The 21344-nt window shown below is 40.1% G+C and overlaps 1 protein-coding gene across 1 annotated transcript in view; it reads left to right on the top strand.

Annotated features, from left to right (window-relative positions):
• Positions 1 to 21344, top strand: part of LOC139731483 (uncharacterized) — a 116463-nt gene extending 95119 nt beyond the window's left edge. Inside the window, exons 14-15 of the mRNA XM_071642367.1 lie at positions 16998 to 17102; positions 21177 to 21344. Coding sequence (XP_071498468.1) covers positions 16998 to 17102; positions 21177 to 21344 — 273 coding nt within the window. The remainder of the gene's footprint in view (positions 1 to 16997; positions 17103 to 21176) is intronic.

Below are 21344 nucleotides of genomic sequence, written 5' to 3'. Positions count from 1 at the left end.
CACCGTCCATCCTGACGAGTAAAATCGAATTTAAAATTAGCAGTTTTTTGGCATAGTTGCACTGTATCGCCATTGACGCGCGCGCAGAATTTCAACTTTGACGGGCCCGTATGACGTCATATTGGGTCGCATTGATTTGAAACTTGGTATAAATATTCCTTAACATTTCAGACATCCGATCAAAGTGAAAAAACTGGAAATTTCAATTGCACATGAGCTGTGCGTGCGTATATGCGCGCGCGCGTACGCGTCCGTCCGATTTTTTCAATTTTTCAAAAAATGCTCCAAATGGTCTGAAACGTGTGCAAAAAAAATTTGAGCTCGATTGGAGCATACAAATATTTCAACGCGCGCGTACGCGCACGTTTTAAGAGAAAATATGAATTTTGAGAACATGAGTAGAATGCGCATAATTTGAAATATATGTGACGTAAATTTCATTGAAAAATTTCATTCCATTAATGAGATATGATTGAGAATGTGTTTTCATATAATGACGTCATAGTGACGTCACGGTCGACTGATCACAATGATACATTAGATTTGTCGTCTTTGGGACATGATGCATACATGGTATAATTTTGAAATTGATAGGCAGCGGACTTTCTGAGCTAACCTCTGCACAACTTTTGCGGAGAAATAAAGAAACAAAGAAGAAGAAAGAATCCGTACAGATACAGAAGGTGATCCGAAGGATACTCGGATCACCTAATTAAAGAAAAAGAAGAAAAAAGTGTTAAAAAAATTAAAAAAAAAATATTGGCAGGGGTGAGCCTCGAACCAGGGACCTTAGGATTACTAGTCGGATGCGCTATGCAATGACCTATTTCATGCTCCATAGGCCCTGTGTATTAAGCAAAATGACGTTGCATCGAAGCCACGTGCAATTTTTCAACCAAGTTTTTCGACGTGATGCCGACGTCGTACGAAAAAATGGAGGGCTTATTACGATAGCCCAGAGTCTCAGCTACAACATACTAAAATCTTGGAAAAATTCACCGAAGCATAAGTGAGCTAGTGCTCGAAAAAAATAGTCATGTCAATTTTCACTGCCAGAAAAACTGCTCTCCCATAGAGATAACACGTAAACTGGTCAAATTTTACAAGGATACTTTCAATACATTTTTACGAGGTGATGACGTTATCCAATCAAAATGTTGTTTTTACATTAATGAAAGAACATTTCATAAGCTACAACATACTGAAATCTGGGTGCAAATTGGCGAGATTTAAGTGAGATACGCTCGAGTGAATTTGAAATTTGATGACGTCATTTTGAAAATTTACTTTTTTTACTTTATTAAGAAATATGATATCTTTTCATCATTTTGTCAGCATAGCCAGCCCATGAAATGACATGTACAACTCATCAGCTTTCAAAATATGTAAAGAAAATGGGGGGTCACCGTTCATCCTGACGAGTAAAATCAGATTTAAAATCATCGGTTTTTTGGCATAGTTGCACTGTATATCGCCATTGACGCGCGCGCGGAATTTCAACTTTGATTGGCCCGTATGACGTCATATTGAGTCAGATTGACTTGAAACTTGGTAGAAACATACCTTGACATTTCAGACATCTGATCCGTGTGAAGAAATTGAAAATTTTTATTGCATATGAGCTGTGCGTGCGTATATGCGCGCGCGCGTACGCATCCGTCCGATTTTTTCAATTTTTCAAAAAATGCTCCAAATGTTCTGAAACGTGTGCAAAAAAATTTTGAGCTCGATTTGAGCATACAAATATTTCAACGCGCGCGTACGCGCACGTTTTAAGGTAAAGATGAACTTTTTAGAATATGAGTAGAATGCGTTTGACTTGAAATATATGTGACGTAAATTTCATTGAAAAACTCCATTCCATTAATGAGATATAATTGAGAATGTGTTTTCATATAATGACGTCATAGTGACGTCACGGTCGACTGATCACTTTGATTTTAGTTCGATTGCCGTCTTTGTGACACGATACATACATGGTATAAGTTTGAACTTGATAGGCATAACACTTTCTGAGCTAACCTCTGCACAACTTTTGGGGAGAAATAAAGAAAGAAGAAGAAGAAAGAATCCGTACAGATACAGAAGGTGATCCGAGAGGATACTCGGATCACCTAAAAAAATTAAAAAAATATTGGCTGGGGTGAGCCTCGAACCAGGGACCTTAGGATTACGAGTCGGATGCGCTATGCAATGACCTATTTCATGCTCCATAGGCCCTGTGTATTATAAAGCAAAATGACGCTGCATCGAAGCCACGTGCCATTTTTCAACCAAGTTTTTCGACGTGATGCCAACGTCGTATGAAAAAATGGAGGGCACAGTACCGTTAGCCCAAAGTCTCAGCTACAACATACTAAAATCTGGGAAAAATTCACCGAAGCATAAGTGAGCTAATGCTCGAAAAAGATAGTCATGTCAATTTTCACTGCCGGAAAAACTGCTCTCCCATAGAGATAACACGTAAACTGGTCAAATTTTACAAGGATACTTTCAATCCATTTTTACGAGGTGATGACGTTATCCAATCAAAATGTTATTTTCACATTAATGAAAGAACATTTTATAAGCTACAACATACTGAAATCTGGGTGAAAATTGGTGAAATTTAAGTGAGATACGCTCGAATGAACTTAAAATTTGATGACGTCATTTTGAAAATTTACTTTTTTTACTTTATTAAGCAATTTGATATCTTTTTATCATTTTTTCAGCATCGCCAACCCATGAAATGACATGTACAACTCATCAGCTTTCAGAATATGTAAAGAAAATGGGGGGTCACCGTCCATCCTGACGAGTAAAATCGAATTTAAAATTGGCGGTTTTTTGGCATAGTTGCACTGTCTATCGCCATTGACGCGCGCGCGGAATTTCAACTTTGATGGGCCCGTATGACGTCATATTGAGTCGGATTGACTTGAAACTTGGTAGAAATATTCCTTGATATTTAGGACATCCGATCCATGTGAAATAACTGAAAATTTCGATTGCATTTGAGCTGTGCGTGCGTGTATGCGCGCGCGCGTACGCGTCCGTCCAATTTTTTCAATTTTTCAAAAAATGCTCCAAATGGTCTGAAACGTGTGCAAAAAAATTTTGAGCTCGATTTGAGCATACAAATATTTCAACGCGCGCGTACGCGCACGTATCAAGAGAAAATGTAAATTTTGAGAATATGAGTAGAATGCGCATAACTTGAAATATATGTGACGTAAATTTCATTGAAAAACTTCATTCCATTAATGAGATATGATTGAGAATGTGTTTTCATATAATGACGTCATAGTGACGTCACGGTCGACTGATCACTTTGATTTTAGTTCGATTGCCGTCTTTGGGACACGATACATACATGGTATAAGTTTGAACTTGATAGGCATAGAACTTTCTGAGCTAACCTCTGCACAACTTTTGGGGAGAAATAAAGAAAGAAGAAGAAAGAATCCGTACAGATACAGAAGGTGATCCGAGAGGATACTCGGATCACCTAAAAAACAAAACAGCTTGGCCCAAATTCACGAGGGTGGTTTAAACCTAGACCATGGCACCAATTTAGACCATGGTCTAAAGTAAGCGTGAAATAGGCTCACCTTTGGCATGCACGTATCAATGCACATATTTTACTTGACGCCTGTTGGCGTACGCAATCTGTCAATGGTGTTTACGCCGGAAGAAATTTGCATAAACCATGGTTTAGGTTTGTACCACCTAAGTGAATTCGGGTCCATGGGTCTGTCACACTGGTGGTCCCCCTCTCCTGGAGCCTGAGTTCAGGAAAAAGAAAAGGTGATTATGCCCAACACATCCTGAAAACGTAATGTTGTGATGAATGTGCCAGGTTTTTAATACGCAATCTGTCAATGGTGTTTACGCCGGAAGAAATTTGCATAAACCATGGTTTAGGTTTGTACCACCTAAGTGAATTCGGGTCCATGGGTCTGTCACACTGGTGGTCCCCCTCTCCTGGAGCCTGAGTTCAGGAAAAAGAAAAGGTGATTATGCCCAACACATCCTGAAAACGTAATGTTGTGATGAATGTGCCAGGTTTTTAATAATGAAAGTGTGATGGTATGAAATCCATGCTTGAAACCAGGAAGTTACAAACACCATGTCCTGGATGTAGAGATAAAGTTTCATTTTGTTTTTAATAATTCCCACAAAATCTCAATACTGCAAGTTATCCTGTATCACTACTCAGATTTTCCTTCGTCAGCTTTTCCTATTCTGATTGTTTGTATTTTCAATGCTTTCACATTATTACCTCCACCAAGGGAGGAGGTTATGTTTTCATTACCATTGGTTTGTTTGTTCGTTCGTACGTTTGTCCGCGTGCAAAATAACTCAAAAAGTAGTCAACGGATTGGGATGAAGCTTGTAGGAAAGGTTGAAAATGACACAAGTAACAAACGATTAACTTTTGGTAGTGATCCGATAATGTTTTTGGAATTCATGAAGGATTTTTGATATTTTGGCAGGTAGGGTCAATGAAATTGGGAGTTCAGGCTGCGCGTATTTGAGGTTTGCATGCGCGCACTAAGGTTCGTGCTCTAGTTTCTGTTAGGGTGAGGCGCGCCGTGCAGCTGAGGGTTTGTGACGTAACAATGGCTTCCATATTGGGAAATCGGGCGGCTCTCAGCACACAATGCTAAAAGTATGTATGGGTGGAAATCACTGAAATCTCTATGGAAGAACAAGATTAGCGGTGGAAATGAGCTGCATGCTTGGCGGAGGTCTGCTCTCTCAGAGTGCTTCTCTAGTTGATCTATTCATAGGCATGCCAAATATCATTGCATTTTGTCATTGAAAATCAAAAGTACATACATGCTCAAAATGTCAGGGCTGTATGATTCAGTCGAGATAGACATCATCCCCTTATTAAAGCAAATTTGATTACACATACCAACACACACGTATATGTACACACATTTTGGCACCCACAATAAACACACACACAAGAGTAAATGTCATGGCCTCTGTAACATAGCACATTATAGCAGAGGAATTGAATGTAATGTGGTACAATTGCTTGGGTATAGGTTTTTGATAATAATAATAAGGTCTTCTTTACCCAGGGTAGCCTCTTCAGTGTTGCCACTGCTCTACCAGAGGGCCCTGCCATTCTTATTACCCTAGCGTTGCCAGGTACCCATTTATACACCTGGCTCGAGAGGGACATTGTGGGTAAAACATCTTGTCCAAGGACGTCAGCACTGGGCGGGATTCGTACTCGGGTCCTCTGATCGGGAGTCGAGAGTCTTATCCACTATGCCACAGCGCCCCCACTACGTTGTTGTGTTTTTGTTGTTGTTGTTGTTGTTGTTTTCGATGTCACTTGCAGAAATACCCGCTGTTGCTTTTTTGCAGTATTTTGTACTGTCTTTTTGCCCAGAACATTGCAGGTTTCATGGAAAATACTGGTTTTCCCAAATTATATTGCTACACGTGTCTACTGCAGAAAAGGTGAAAATACTGTTTTTCCACACACAAAAATGCACCTTTTCAGCCCTCAGAATATAAGCAATGCCATTTATTCAAGGTTGGCATCCCTGCCCTTGTCTATGTTACAATATTACACAGGACAATCTTGCTCTGACGATGAATGTAGGGGGTTGATCCAAGTTTGCCAGGACTATAAAGTGTGACTGGTATTGATATACACTTTGGTGTGATAACACAGGTCACTAATAGGACCAACTCAATTTGTCATAGTGTTGTATTTTATCGCCACTTTGCAGCCTTTGACTTCTTGTGTGTGTATGGGGGGGGGGGGGGATTCCTTTATTTCCTTATGGCTGGCAGTGGCAGTGTTCCAGGAAAATGTTCTGTTTTGTTTTGTTTTTTAGAAAGAGAAAAATGTAATACAGTAGACACATAGATTTGTAGATATACAGTAGAATACATAAAGGGGAAGAAAAGAGGATGAAACTCTGGTTAGAAATGAACAAATTTATTACACCTGCCTTCAAGATTTCTTTGTTAAACTTTTCCATGCACTTCTACTGTGTCAGAATCCCGAATTTTGCACGCAACTTTATGCTGCCATGTGATTTTCAGCTTTGATCCAGGGATCAATTCCTTGGGCCTTTCCTTGGAAACCCCTGCTTTCATGTGTGTCCCCCCCCCCTTTCTTCCTCCCTTCTCCTCCTTCCTTTCCTATATCTCTTCCCTCTCCTTCTCCCCATCCTTCTCCCCTCTCTCTCTCCTCCTCCTCCTCCTCCTTTCCCCTTCCTCCTCCCCCTCCCCTCATCCTCTTCTTCCTCCTCCTCCTACTCCTCCCCTTTGTCTCCTCTTTACCATCTTCCTCCTTCTCCTCCTCCTCCTTCCCTCCTCCTCCTCCTTTCCTTCATTTCCTCTTCTCCTCCTCCCCCTCCTTCCCCTCCTCTTCCTCCTCCCTCTTCCTCCCCTCCTCCTTCCCCTCCTCCTTCTCCTCCCTTCCTCATCCTCCTCCTCCCCCTTCATCTTCTCTTCCTTCTCCCCTTTCCTTCACCTCCTCTTCCTCTCCTCTCCCTCCTCTTCCTCCTCCCCATCATCTCCTCTTCTTTTCCTCCTCCTTCTCCCCTTGTTCTTCTTCCTGCTCCTCACCCTCCTTTGCTTCCTCCTTCTCCTCTTTAACCTTCCTCCCTCCTCTCCCCTCCTTACCCTTCTCCTCCTCCTCCCCTCCTCCTCCTCTTTACCTCCTCCTCCTCCTTCTCTTCCTCCTCCCCCTCTTCCCTCCTTCTCCCTCCTCCTCCTCCTCCTCCTCCTCCTCCTCCTCTGAACCAATGTCATCTGTGCTCTCTTGTTTAGAGGAGACAGAGGGTTGGATTCAAGTTTGGAGGGGAACTCAACCGGAGAAGTTAATCAGTGTCAAGGACCCAACACTTTCTTCTGTGTAGCCAAATAGTGTTTCTGATCTGTGACATTTTGCCCGCAGAGGTGCATATAGGAAGAGTTAGTGAGTTCACATGCACATACATGTGTGTGCGTATGTGTTTGTGTGTCTGTGTGTTTCTGTGTGTGTGTGCATGTGTGCATGCCCATCATTGTGTATGCTTTTTGAGTGTACTTGGGGGGGGGGGGTGTAAAGATGTATGCTTCTTTTTTTTTTTTCATGTCACTGTCAACACATGTGAGGACTGGCCACAAAACTGCAGGGGGGAAAGAGTTTATTCAGGGGTTACTGCGCAATCATGCAAAGCATGAGTGACATGATTCAGTTCAAAGAGTGATGTAATCTTTTCTTGACATTTTCATTGGCATTTTCTTTTCTTCACAGCAGTTATTTGCAGATTATTTTTTTAAAACTACATTCAAAGTGTTCCCTCTGCTATGGTGTGCCTTCAATTTGACATTGCTTTACGTCTTTCATTTTTTCTCTTCATACATTTTCCAAAAGATTGTACTACATAATGTGTATTGATGCATAAAAATAATTCATATGATTATGCCGACACCTTCTTAAACTTTGTTAGATTGTACTGAAAATGGAATGAAGAAAAAAACTTGAACTGAATTTACCCCCGCTGCTGTACTGTGTTCAGACCTGCTGAAATTTTGATGCACGACAATGAAATAGCTGTCACCGCTAAGATGTTGATGGAATTGCCAATTTAGAAGCAAACTGATGGAAATTCATGATAGGTTATACGTGTTGTATACAGAGATGAGATTTGCATCATCGTTATTAATTATTATCACTTTGATTGGCTTGATTTTCTTGACAACACTTTGATGAGTGACACTATTCGTGATTGGTAGCCTGGAAGTGCTTTGAATCACGCTCAAATCTCCGCTCAGCGGACTTCAAGGGGGAAATCTTGGAGATCATTCTCATCCCAAGCCCTGCGACATTGTGCCTCGCTGCAGTGAACGTGGAAGGGGGGCGATGCTCGAGGCTTTTGGCAGAAACCATTCCGTGGAAGTTCGGAAAATTCAATCCCGGCCCCTTTTTTCTTTGGGATTGTTTTGGTGACTTTGGCAACCTGCCTAGATCTTGCTAGAAGGGGGAAGAAGTAGGCAACAGAAAAAAAAAAAGAAAAATTTAAAGAAAGAAAGAAAGAAAGAAAAGTGCACAAGGTTATAGATGCCATGTGTTTGAAGCCCAGAAGCTGGTGGGAATGTGTGAGGTGTGTTTGGATCAGGCGTCTTGTAAACCATCTCTGCAGAGCCACCTCTGAGCAGCCAAGCAAAGCTTTCATTCCATTTCCTGTCCTTAAACTGGAACTTGGAAGCACGGACCTGTTCCAAATTTTTGATGGTTCACCCATCCCTGAGTTTCCTCCAACCTTCCATATGTTTTGATTGCATCTCAGCCCCCCCCCCCCCTCCACTTCTTTCTTTCTCTCCCCCCCCCCCCCCTTTCTCTATTTTGGGATGGTGGATTGGGCCTTTACCTCAAAGTTCGCATAAATCTTGATGGACTCAAACTTGCCCAATGCCATGCAGTGACAGGGGACTGCTCAAAGTTTTTTTGGGCTTTGTGTGACAGAAATCAGGGTGATTGGAGAGTTCATGATTGCTTGTTAAAGTCGGGTTTCTGAAGAGAACTATGTGAGAATGCATACTAAAGTTGTTGAAGACCTTTTTCTTTTTCTTTTTTGTCTTATTCGTTCACACAAGTGCAACTATTGTCTGAATCATGTATATCATTGGGGTTCAGGGATGAGAGACTGTGGATTATGCTATTGAGACAAGATATTTTCACTGAGGTTCACTGGTTCTTTGAAGGTCCTGTTGACCTTTGGGAGCAGTGATTTTAAAAATGTTCAAGATATCACATTTGATGCATATGTGTAGGTCTGTTGTATCACAAATCATCCTACCATATGATTTTTTTTTTGCAATAAAGCCTAAAATATGAGGAGATATCAGTATTTTTCTCATTAAACCATAACTGTAGGTCTATACGATTTAGTCAGGAAACATTTTTATTAGGCATATATTACTATTGTTCACATTTTGTGTATTTAACAATAGATAACATCGATCGGATTCAAATTTTTACAGTGATCTTCTTTTTCCCTACCTCACATTTTAGAACTAATTAAAGCACTAATGCTGGGTTTTTGTTTCTTTTGCAATGGTAAATTATGCCTTTATGTTTGACTCTTAACCATGGCTTGAATGTTCTCCTGTGAAGTTCTCTGACCACTGGATATGTACCTTGATAAACATTAGTCACAATAATACAATTTGTGATGTGATTTCATGCTAATGTTCAATAGCAGCTTCCTATTGCTTGACCAACTAAAAAATGGCAAATACCTTTGTTCCGAGAACTAGGCATAATCCATGGTTCTGGTGTGTTATAAGCACAAGGCAGTGCTTTCAAACCAAACATTGATCTAGACTCGCTCATTTCAAGAAGAAAAGGGAGTCTTAAAAGTGTGCTTTCTGTGGCAAATTTGTTGTTTCCTTGGGTCTTTTCTTCAGTTGATATCAAGAAAGATCTTCAGGTTATAAGCCAGGTCGTAATTAGCTCATACAAATGGAACACTCAGACAAATGACTTTTTTTCCCCTTCTCAGGTAATTAGGCACTTCACTTGTCGTCAAAGTGACATAATTCATAACATTGCCATACGTGACAATTTATGAAAATCATGTTCACACAAAGAATGTACCTGTGTAGGACAGGTGACTAGAACGGGTCCATCAAGTTACACTTGGCGAGGCATCCGTTTCATTGTTTTGTATTGAGTGAATAAGCAAACTTCTTCCATTGATAGTACCCAATTCTAGGCTTTAATGATCACTTTCTTGCTGTCAGGGGGACGTGCTGGCAAGCACCATTTTATAAGAAATACATCGTGAATAAGCGTTATGTCCCAGATGCCTATCTCAGTGAATTTAAAAACCAACACGCATGGTATCACAAATGACCTTTTTCTGCCCACCTGCAAAGTGGAACGACGAACTGGTTTATTGCATTGTTACTCGGCAGATGGTTTGAGTGAAACGGGTTTGTATGAAGAGATTTTAACTGTTAGATGGAAGTCCCTGCTGTTCTGTGCATACAAGATGAAATTGTTTCTAGAACTTCTGTCTGCTCTCGTGTGGGACATGAAGGTGTTCCCAGTTATTTTGAGACAAAACATTTGGTGTCTCGTTCAAAAGGTCTGCAAGTCAAATGCTGCGCTATGCCAGACGAGCCGGTAGTCATGTAGTGCAGCTGCGGTAGGCAAATCTGTCGCAGACGACCCCACAAAGCAAGAAGCCTGTGAAAGAAAAGGGAAGCGAATCAAAACTGTGAATTACTCATTAGACATGGAATCAGTCTTGTCCTAATCCTCACCCGACCTGCTTATTTTTTTTGTGTTGTTTTTCCTTACTGTTGCCTCTTTCCTGTCGTCTGAGTGAGATCATCAGGTGCTAATGGCTGGAAAGTCTTCCCGTAGATGTGCGAAAAACGAGAGCGACCGTCCCGCCAGGTGCTAAAGCGATAAACGAGGGACCACCGGGCAAAGAAAAGCAAACATCGTTTGCCCGTATACAGCCGTACGAAGCAGGGGAGGGAGGCAGCTTGGGCCCTGCGCTGCCCGCCCACCTCGGCCCGGCACTGCACCTGCTGTGGTCGTGGTAGGACGCAATAATCTAATAAGGTACAGGCTCAGTGTATCAAAGTTGGTCACGTGCGCACATATGAGCGGAGTTGATCAGAAAGTTCAGGTACAGGACCTTTTCATGTTCACTCTCTCTCTCTCTATCGATAGATAGATAGATGGAAAGATTGATAGATAGATAGATAGATAGATAGATAGATAAACTTTAGATAGAGATAGGTACATAGATAGATAGATAGATAGATAGATAGATAGATATTGGATGTATATCATTTAATGTGTATGATTAAAAAGAAGGTGTATTGCATGTTTCAGGCAGAGCATCAAACAAATTAACGACAGTTTCAAAACTCAAGTTTTGTCCTCAAATCATGCAAGGAGGGGAAGAGACAGGGGAAAGAAATCAGACAGGTAAGGTGTAGAGCAATAACAGAAGTTTACAACAAAAAAAAAAAACTTATGTAGTTACTGCCATTGTGTTCCAGGGAGGAAGCTGTTGAATTCAATTTGCATCTTCCTGAGACTTTCCCCAAACTGTTTTGAAATAACTTACATTTTTCAGTAAAAAGACATTGAAGTGACTACCAAAATTTACCTTAACATGTGATAAATAAGTCTTGCTGTTAATTCATCCATATATCCAAGTAGAATATGTTTGTCATTCATTAGTGTGTAATTGTGGTTGTACATGTATCTCTGTACAAAGTCACAGATCATAAACAGAAGAAAACTGCGCATGAAGCAGCCTTTGGCAACGTAACCATTACAGATTTGTAACTTTTTATTTCCTTTTTCTTTTGTATTTTCTATCCAATGGAGCAGGTTTTATATATCAATATAATAAAGCTTTGAATTGAGGGAAGTCATATCTGCCAAAGAACAAAATACTGTATACGCCAAATATTTCGTGAGGTTTTTATTTTCACGAATTTTGCGAGTCAGCTGCTGTTCGCGAAATTAAAAACACGCAAAAATATTGACTCTAGCGCCGATATGAATGTGACGTACGCGTATACATTTCTTCGTTTGGTACAGGACTCCACGATTGCGAATTTGACCGCTCGCGAAATATATGGCATATACAGTATTACTTTCCCTGATATTATATGGCTTTTGTGGTGATGCATTACATGATAACCAAGTGATTCTTGATTAATTGCAGAAAGAAAACAAATAATAATAATGATGAATAAGAAGTCCGTAATGACAAATTCTCCGTAACATTGTGACAGCGTGCCTTTGTGGAATGGATACCCAACTGACAAGTGAGGTCAGCATGACCTTTTCTGAAGTGTATCAATACCCTGAAAATTAACCCATTCCCTACGGGAACCTGGCGGCCTGTGTATTAAATCTATGGGGATTATAGAATTCGGCATTGAACGGGTTAACTTTGTGACATAGAAGAGTACCTAAGAGATAAGCCAAATATATCAGTCATTATGAGTCAATTTCTGCTGTAATTTACAGATATTAATTTTATACCCTGCCTGTATGGAGTTCATTTCTGAATGAACAAGGTAAACACGCTTCTCGTGTATGCGCGTTTTCCTAGTCTCTGTCCATTCATTGCAGCCATTAGGCATTTAGCGAAGCGGTGCAGTCGCAAACGTGAATGCTGCATGCATGCGTGCATGCATATGTTAGAGCCGTGTACAATTGCATCTTGCTGCAGGACCAAGGAACGCATCATGTGCGTAAACCCTCACTCTGATATGATGTGTAGCTACAGCTGACGAAGCCACTGCGCACAACATACATGTCCTACACATGTATGCGTTTCTGTGAGAGCTTTTGAGCGACCAGACAATGAACTACATGTGTTGTATTAGCACATAAAATATCCAATCTGAGCAATCGACACGTATCAATAGTGCCTGTAGAATAGACTAAATTCACAATGCTTGTACTTTTTTTATAGTGCAATTTGGGATATTCTTCTTCACACTTTCTTGTTTTCAGAAAATATTAGAACAATGTGCTTCTATTTCACGAAGTTAATTTTCAGGGTAGTAATACGCTTTAAAGGGATGGTACAGTATTGGTAGGAGATGAAAATTAGGCTTTAACTTTTTTTGAGAGACCAAGAAAACACTTAAGAAATAGTACAGAGCATACCATTTTAAGAGGAATTCAAAGTTTATTTGATAAAAATCGGGTTTGGAATGACTGAAACATCCATAAACAAAGTAAAACAAAACGATCATAATAAAATATGGGTCCCACACTTTTGTAGGATCGCTATGTTTTGGATATCTCAGCCATTTAAAAACCAGTTTTCATCAAATAAACATTAAATCCCTCTTGAAATTACATGCTCTTTCATATTTCATAAGAGGTTTCTCACTATCTCACCCAAAAATGATAAAAACCTGAAGTTAAGGCTCAACTAAAACTATACAATCCCTTTAAGTTTAAATGGTAAGCCAGTCATGTTCCTCCGCATTGCTTTCTAAATACCATTGACCCGGATGCATGGATAAGTACTACCTACTTTATAGGTATTCTCCTCACATCATTAATTTTCCATTGAAAGTCACCTATGCCAGATGCTCATATGCCCTTAAAGCCACAATGTGGTTTTGAAAATGACAATCTGCTTAGATAAAGAAAAAAAAAGTCTTAGCATAAGTTTGTGGGGTTCTGGTGGTTGGTGCTTTGTTTTTATATTTCTGCTATGATATTGAGGACAAACAAATGGTGAATCTATAAAATACATTCTTGAAGATTTAATATACTGACAATATCTAGTGCAGTTGTGAATATGTGGGACCGATGTGATTAGTTTCATTTCAAACAAATACACATGCAATGTCAATCATAGGTTTATAGAAATGTTTATAGTCTTTAAGTAATCAGCTTGTGCAATAGTTACATATTTATTTTGTGTTTCAGTCATTTCAAAATGGCAGAAAAAGAAACTTCCAATGTATTTTTTTTCTTTGGTGTAGGTGAAGCTATACACTCCCTACGTCGCAACGCAAACACCTTATTTGCGAATAACATCAAATCCAAAGTGCAAAATCGCATGGCATCTTGAACAGTCATGCATGCAGTCGTGTGAGCGTCGATGGTGGAATTGTCACGGCAGAGCACTTGGAATGTAAACAATGTAATTTTCCCGTATGGAAACGATGTAAACAGATCGTATCACACCTGGTGTGTGAATCTACAGGTGCAGCGACATATGGAAAGCGTGTAATCCACCAGATTTTATACTGTTTGACAGGATGGGAATCAGTGTTGACAGCCCGAGTGTCATCTTTTTAAAGTTATTTTGGTTGACTTCTTTTTTATACCCCGGCAGCCATCTCCATTAAAGAGGAAATTGAATGGTATTGCTTTTTCATGTGTATTGCTAGTTCTATGGTACATACCTTCTGTTACAGGTGCCAAATATATACATGTAATACTAATGATGATGATGATGATGATGATGATAACTGTAATACAACTACTGCTACTACAACTATTACTATTACTACTGCTACTACTACTACTACTACTACTACTATCTACTATTGCTGCTACTACTAACCACGATTACTACTACTACTGCTACTACTACTACTATACAGCTACCACTAATAGTAATGAGAATGATAATGATATGAGAATGAATACATATTGAATAGAAAGTCTGATACATTAGAGTTTTGCTTTGTTCTTTTTTGTCTGTGATGATTTTGCATGGTTTTGTTGTCTGTCATCTTATAAATGTTTTATGTCTGTATGTTTCTAGTGAAAAGTGGTGTGTTTTCGGTAATATGATATAAAATTGAAATGGAACCCCCTCACCGCACCCCTGTGTGGACAAATTTTAAATTATCTAATTTCCACAGTTTGTCACATTCTTGGCCCACTAACGGAAAAAGTCAATGACCTCTCTTGATTTTATTTGCAATCTGCTAGCTGGTACAAGTGTACACGCATATCCATATGCACATACACACACAAATACACATGCATTAACATAAAGTATAGTATATGTTTTGAGAGGAACTCTGAAGGATAGTTGCGTTCTTCTCCAATTCTCCATCGTTAGTATGTCTGGTCAGATGCTGACTTGTCGTCAACCGCGATATAAACCCCTATGCAGACTCTAGAGGGCGATGTTATCATACAGAATTTTCTCCGCACTCTGAACGTCGTCATACAGACTCTCACGTCCGCACGGTTGCTGTGCATTTTGGGAACATTTTTACCCCCTTCTGAATTACAGAAGATATGGAAGTTCAGTTTGCATCCCCACCCACCCCTACCCCTTTTCATTTCTTTTCTTCATAAGTGAAAGTCGTTAAGTTCAGGGCGAGTATCACAAGTCTTTTCACTCTTGGTTGTACTGATGAAGCGTGACTGTGCATCTGTCTGTCTATCATTTGTCAGTCTGTCCGTCTGTCTCGCACTCGATCTCAGCAAGCACCTTGACGCTTTGCCCTTTGCATGTCGGGCTAAAGGAGGGAGGTCACTAAAACCTGATCCCGTTGGTTTGGGGCAAGCTGGGATACCAACTCTGGGTGTGAATTGGCGAACTTCCACACCTCCCCTTCTTAACGGGCGTGACAAACGTTTAACGGCATGGGTTCTATTGCTACACTCCTCCTTCTCCCGCGCCCCCAGTGGGACACCCCCACCATAGGACATAATGCATACACACTTACGCGCGCACACACACACAACACACGCACACATCGATTCTGAATCAATACGGATGTCTTTCAGCAAAATGAGGAGTAAAAAAAACAAACACATTGACATAATTTCTTTTTTTTTTCCCATCATGTGCACTGATATTCTCATAAGAGTGACATATACTAAAATGATGTCTGGATGGTCCATGAAGGGTTTGAGCGTGTGGCTGGAACATGCTCAAAATACCACAGTTTGTCATTGTAAAAAAAAAAAACAGAACAAAACAAAAACAGAAACAAAAATTCAGCCTACTTTGCTAGGAGACAAACAAACAGGTTGTGCAATTTTTTTTACATCTCTCCTTTAATATTTTAGTTCTATCAGAAACTCCTTCCACTTCATGTCTGTCACAAAAAAGTGTCGCTGAAGAATGCCTGCAAACAGAAGCTTTTTGTCATAGTTTCAATTCTGAACTTCAATTCTTCGTGGATGTTTACACAGGAAAATGGTGTGTACAAACAAATGAGTATATTCTATTGTTAATCTATAATCGAATGTCTCCATGTTGCAGTAAGCGAAAAGATTGTATGTCATGCAAAGGTGTCATATTTTTCCTGCATCTGGTGAGCACCTGACCTTCCCCAGTGGGTATCACATAAACCTCGCTACAGAGGCAAACTAAGTGATGTGGTCTATTCGAAGGTCCTTGACGCCCTTCTGGTTTTAAAGGGTGTGCACAGTTCTGGTCAAGGTGAAGATTTAGCTTTTAACGTTTTGCGAGATATTTAGAAACCACTCTATGAGATGTCAAAGAGCATGCAGTTCTAAGGGGTATCAAAAGTTTATTCGATGAAAATCGGTTTTGAAATGGCTGAGATATCCAAAAACAAGGTGAAACAAAGAGATCCTAATAAAGTTGTGGCATGTCGCCTTTTATTATTAGCACTTTTTTGGATATCTCAGCCATTTGAAAACCAATTTTCATCAAATAAACGTTGAATCCTTCTTAAAATTACATGCTTTTTCATATTTCATAAGAGGCTTTTCATTATCTCACTTAGGAATGTTCAAAACCTGAATCCCTACCTCAACCAGTACTGTACAGTCCCTTTAAAGCCTGCTACTGTGAAGCTTTATAGATCAGTTATTGGTGTTTGGATATATTTGCCATGGAGTTTGAAGTAACAAGCTATTTGATCCACCTACTGCGTCTGAATGCATTTTGGTACGTGACCTCCAGTTCACCTGCGTGAATTGCTGCCTTGTTTGGTTAATCCTTTGGCAACTTTCAATAGCAGGCTGCAATGATCTTGTCAAGGAGGCATTCATATGCTGTAAAATTGGAAATATTCATGAACATTTTAATTTCGCTGATATCGCACGAGCCAAGATTTGTGAAAATAGAATGCATGCAAAAGCTCTTGTTTACCTTACAGAATGCCAGTGACAATTTGTGAAAATTTCATTCCACAAAAAATAGCTGTCGGCTCCAATTTGTGAAAATTTCATATCACAAAAATATTTTGCTTTACAGTAAATAAACTGTATTGATGAACTTTTCTATTTTTGAGCACCCTAACAATCAATTGTACAATGTGTAATTCAAGCAATATACAGTGTATAGCCTGAAAGTAATGTTTTAATGTTTTAATGTATGTTTTAATGAACGCACGTCGCAGTTTACTTTGTAATCCTGTACAGCGTGTAAACACCACATAATTAATCAGTTATGAATACTTTGATATCCATACACCACTGTATATGTGGTATCATGTGTCGGTTAATGATGGGTTTATTTTTCTTTTCTGTGCTCACATTTCAGTTTGGTAAGATGCTGGTTGCTGAAGTCGGCTTGGGCAATACAGAATCTGTGGTGAAGAAGGATAGGACTAGGGTAGCCCCTCCAATCGGCTTTGATTCCATAGTGGTGAGTATCTTCTCTTCCGTACAATTCCAAGATTACATCATCTTTAAGGAGTTATTATTACCTCTGCCAAAGAAGGAGGGGTTATGTGATCATCGGCGTTGATTTGTCTGTTTGCAAAATAACATAAAAAGTTGTGTACGGATCAAAATGAAACTTCCGTAAAAGGTTGATATTGACACAAGGAACACTTCATCCAATTTTGGTAGTGATCCTGGAATTCTTTTATGGACTTTTAAAGGATTTTTCATCTTTTAGCATACAAGATCACGAAACTTTGGGTTCAAGCAGTGTTCTGGAGGTTTACATATGCGCACTCAAGTACACTCCGCTCGGACAAGGTACCGTGCAATGACGTAAACAAAAGGCTTCTATTTTGGGAAACTACATGCGTGTAAGGGTGGAAATACTAGTAAGTTGCAGACTTGGCGGAGGTCTGTGCTCTCCAAGTGTTTTTCTGGTTATCATTCAAATCATGCTGAGTCTCGAATTATTTGTTTGCTAAGAATTTGGGTAGATTTGCTTTTACATTGAGATCATAGAGACACAAGACAGTTTTAATGCTGGCATAACTTCCACTTTAATATAAGGGATACAGTGTTCATTATACAAATAATGACTGTTTATGAGGGCAGTGGACAGAACATTTCATGAGGTGAAAGATGAAATGGATCCATTCAGCAAGGCACAGCCTCGTTGAGTGGATCAATAAATTCATTTTTCACCAAATGAGATATTCCGTTCTTTGCATGAGTTAGAAACATTCATTATTTGTTTTATATAACACCTAAAACAGATCCTTGTCACTTGATGTTTTATGAATTTAGAAACAAAGAGAATATACATTGTATGTGATCTGAAATCTAGAGAATGCTCACTGAGTGCTACATGCTAGTGTGCTGTCCGTCAATATGCGTGATCGCATGCACACTGCAAACGCAAGCGTTTGACATATGTACGTAGTTTCCCGGGCTCTCAGAGTTCGTGCAATGGAGCAAATCGCGTGGATGCAAGATTGCATGGTAAACAGAGCCACAATTGCACGAATGATGACGAAGTAGCAAAATGGGACAAATGATCAATGTCAAGCAACCAATCAAATGACAAGGATCTGTTCAGGTGTTATATAAAGTTCGCTAACCTCGATCCATAGCTGCCACGGTTTCACCGTTTGACACCTATTACCGTACATGGTTCCTTGTTCGTCCTTTTAATCCTTTCAAGAGACTCCACGTCTCTTGGGACATAGCGTGGAAGTCTGTTTACGACTTTTTGGGATAGGAACCGCAACGACAGTCACACAAACATTATGCCTACTTCCACATCCCCTGAATATTACAAAATGGGGGTGGCGACCCCCGGGATTTAAAAAAAAAAAGGAGAGAAAAAAGGCTGTATATGATGACATTCAAGAAAATGATGGTTGAATAGAAGGAAAAACTTATTAGCAGTCATACAAACATATGTGTCAGGTTGAGGTATCAAGTACAAGAAGTTGCACCCTTGTCGGTTAGCCACGTCGCGACTGTTCGGATCCTAGACCAGCCATCAAATGTGAGGCTAAATTCCTCTTAAAAATTGATCTAATTACATTGAATATTGCACAGAATGGAAGGAGTTATATTTTGAATATGAGTTTTGTGGCCGCAGTTCTTCCATTTCAGTGGGAAATATGAAATTAAGTTGTGCATTACAAACATCCTATTCGCACCAAAGCCCTGCATTTTCGTGGAACCAACCACAGAAAAATAACAAAAAGTTGGGCACGAGTAAGAGTCTTCATTTTTCTTTTCTTTCCTTTTCTTTTGTTTTTGTAAATTTGTATTTGTTTTTATGAAGCAGTGCAGTGAACTCACCATAAAGAGTTCATATTGTGAAGATTGATTTATGTGATTGGTCTTTCAACCTTGTGTCATCATGAAATCTAGCTGTCTGTTAATGGTTTTATTGCACACACACACACACACACACACACACACACTCAAACACACGTATATATACTCGAGCACTAGAGACTTTAAACAAGAACAGAAAAACCTAAGACATAATACAACATAGATTCTTCCTGAGCTTTCACAGCACATGTCATTCAATATGGATAGTAGTCTTTGTCAAAGGCCTCTCGGTGTAATAATTTCAAGAGAAGCAAGACGAGGGTCATCATGCGAGACAGAGTCAAGCCACCGCCGAGAGACCCTTTGGAGACCCTTTGGAATTTCTTAAAGTGTATCTGTGCACAGAAATTTAGTTTCTGACATTGTAGGTTATTGTACTGGTAATATCCCTATAAAGAGTGTAACGTTACTCACATACAGAGATAGAGCAATATTATAAAGAGACAAAGAGCAATCTTTAAAATGCCAAAAATTACTGACTGCATTCAGTTGCATAGTTTAATTTTCAGTACGATCAGTGTACTACGATACTCTCAAACCGCACAAATGCGCGCAAATGTTCACGTGCGCTGCTAGGTTGGTGCTACCGCATCGCGCCGGGCCACTGACCAGGCAGCCACTGCAGCCTTTTTACTCATGCGGATGCATAATTATGGCTCGAAGAGGCGATACCAATAGACAGTATTCGATATAGCTGTGTGCAGACGGAGGCGAACGAAGGAAACGTGCACACACCGATGGTCTACGCACGGCTACTATTTTCAGATCTGGCTACCATTGCAGTGCGCACAAGTGCGCGCTGATTCATCAAAGTTAATATTCCACAGTTTGGGACATTTTTTTGTGATTGGATTGAATTTTCTCTAGAGTTTTTAGGACGTGCTCTCACACCTCTCAAACGTGAGAATTTTAGGGGAGCGATTTCCTTTAACTTTATGATTAATTGGTCTTTCAATTACCAAATTTTGTACAAGCACTTGGTAGTGAAAATCACCCAAAGCTGATGAATTGAATTATGCATTTCGAGACTGCTTCAGAATTTCTGAAGTTACACCTGTGAATTACCAAATTTTGCACCAGCGATTGGTAGTGAGAATCACTCCAAGCTGATGAATTGAATTATACATTTTTGAGACGACTAGTCTCATGGCCAATCTAGAAATTTTGTTGGTCAGAACGACTAACCAAATCATTCAATTACTCACTTTCAGTGAGAATGGTGCATCATTTGCAACTTTCACCTACCGCATGGATAATGATCAGATTCGCAGCTCTCAAAGGACCCCGAGTGATGACGTGCTTGGCTTCAGCTCATTTTGCTCATGATTGTTGCAAAAAAAAAAATGACAGCCTGTGACCAAGGCTACACGGACGTACCATGCGGTACTGTCAGACGGCCACACACAAAGAAGACTTTAATACCCGGTAGCTAAATTTGGACCAGCCAGAACTCTTTTTTAGGAAGCAGCCAAGCCCCCTTCACCTCTGAACTCGACGTGACTGATGGGGGAGATGCGGAAGATGCGAGCTGGAAATGATACAAGGTTCGTCTAAATGAACAAAACGTGGAGCACGGCCTTTAGCCCGATGAGGATTCTCACTGGAGGCTGGGAGAAGATGAAAGCCATATCATTTTGAAAGTGATGCCTACATCCACCACCCCCCTGTCTTTGTCTGTGTCGAAATTTTATCAATGTCCGACATTTTTTTTAAAATATACTGTATATCAGACAGCACACAACTCTTACCAAGACGATGTGTCTTAAAAAATGTTAATCTTTTGAGAAAAATATACATACATACATACACACATACATACTCGTATACATACATACGTACTGTACATACATGTTCCTCTGATAGGACATGAAATGGAGGTCCCATTTGTGAGAGAGTCACAACTCATGCACGTAAAAGATCCCGTTTCATTCATTCATCGCAAGGAGCAGGGTGTTCAACCCGGTAAAGTGGTCCCGCCTCATATCCAACTGGACCCCATGGATGACCAGCTTAGCATAGCTAAATATGGGCTATCCAGCCATCTTCTCAGATGCAAAATGAACAAACGAACAAACAAGCATACATTATACACACATATACATACATAGTGTAGGTACATGCAAACATACATACACATAAGTACTTCTTTACAATCCATCCATGACCTTTGCTTTCATCCTAGACCCCAGGGAGGTTGTCCAGAAAGAACGCAGATGGTGGAGATGGTGCACATGAGAGCATCGTGCCAATGGATTGCAAAGAGTACATCATCTTTGACAGCCTGCAGGTTCTCCCGGTTTGCCTCGTGGAGTACACCACGCTGCAGTCCAGGTCTGGGGTGCGCCTGTGA

This window comes from Diadema antillarum, unplaced genomic scaffold, assembly GCF_040938485.1.
Source record: "Diadema antillarum isolate AM-2024a unplaced genomic scaffold, OU_Dant_1.0 seq00000376_RagTag, whole genome shotgun sequence".
NCBI lineage: Eukaryota > Metazoa > Echinodermata > Echinoidea > Diadematoida > Diadematidae > Diadema > Diadema antillarum.
The sequence above is the reverse complement of the archived record's forward strand: the minus strand, read 5'-3'. Positions and strand labels throughout refer to the sequence as shown.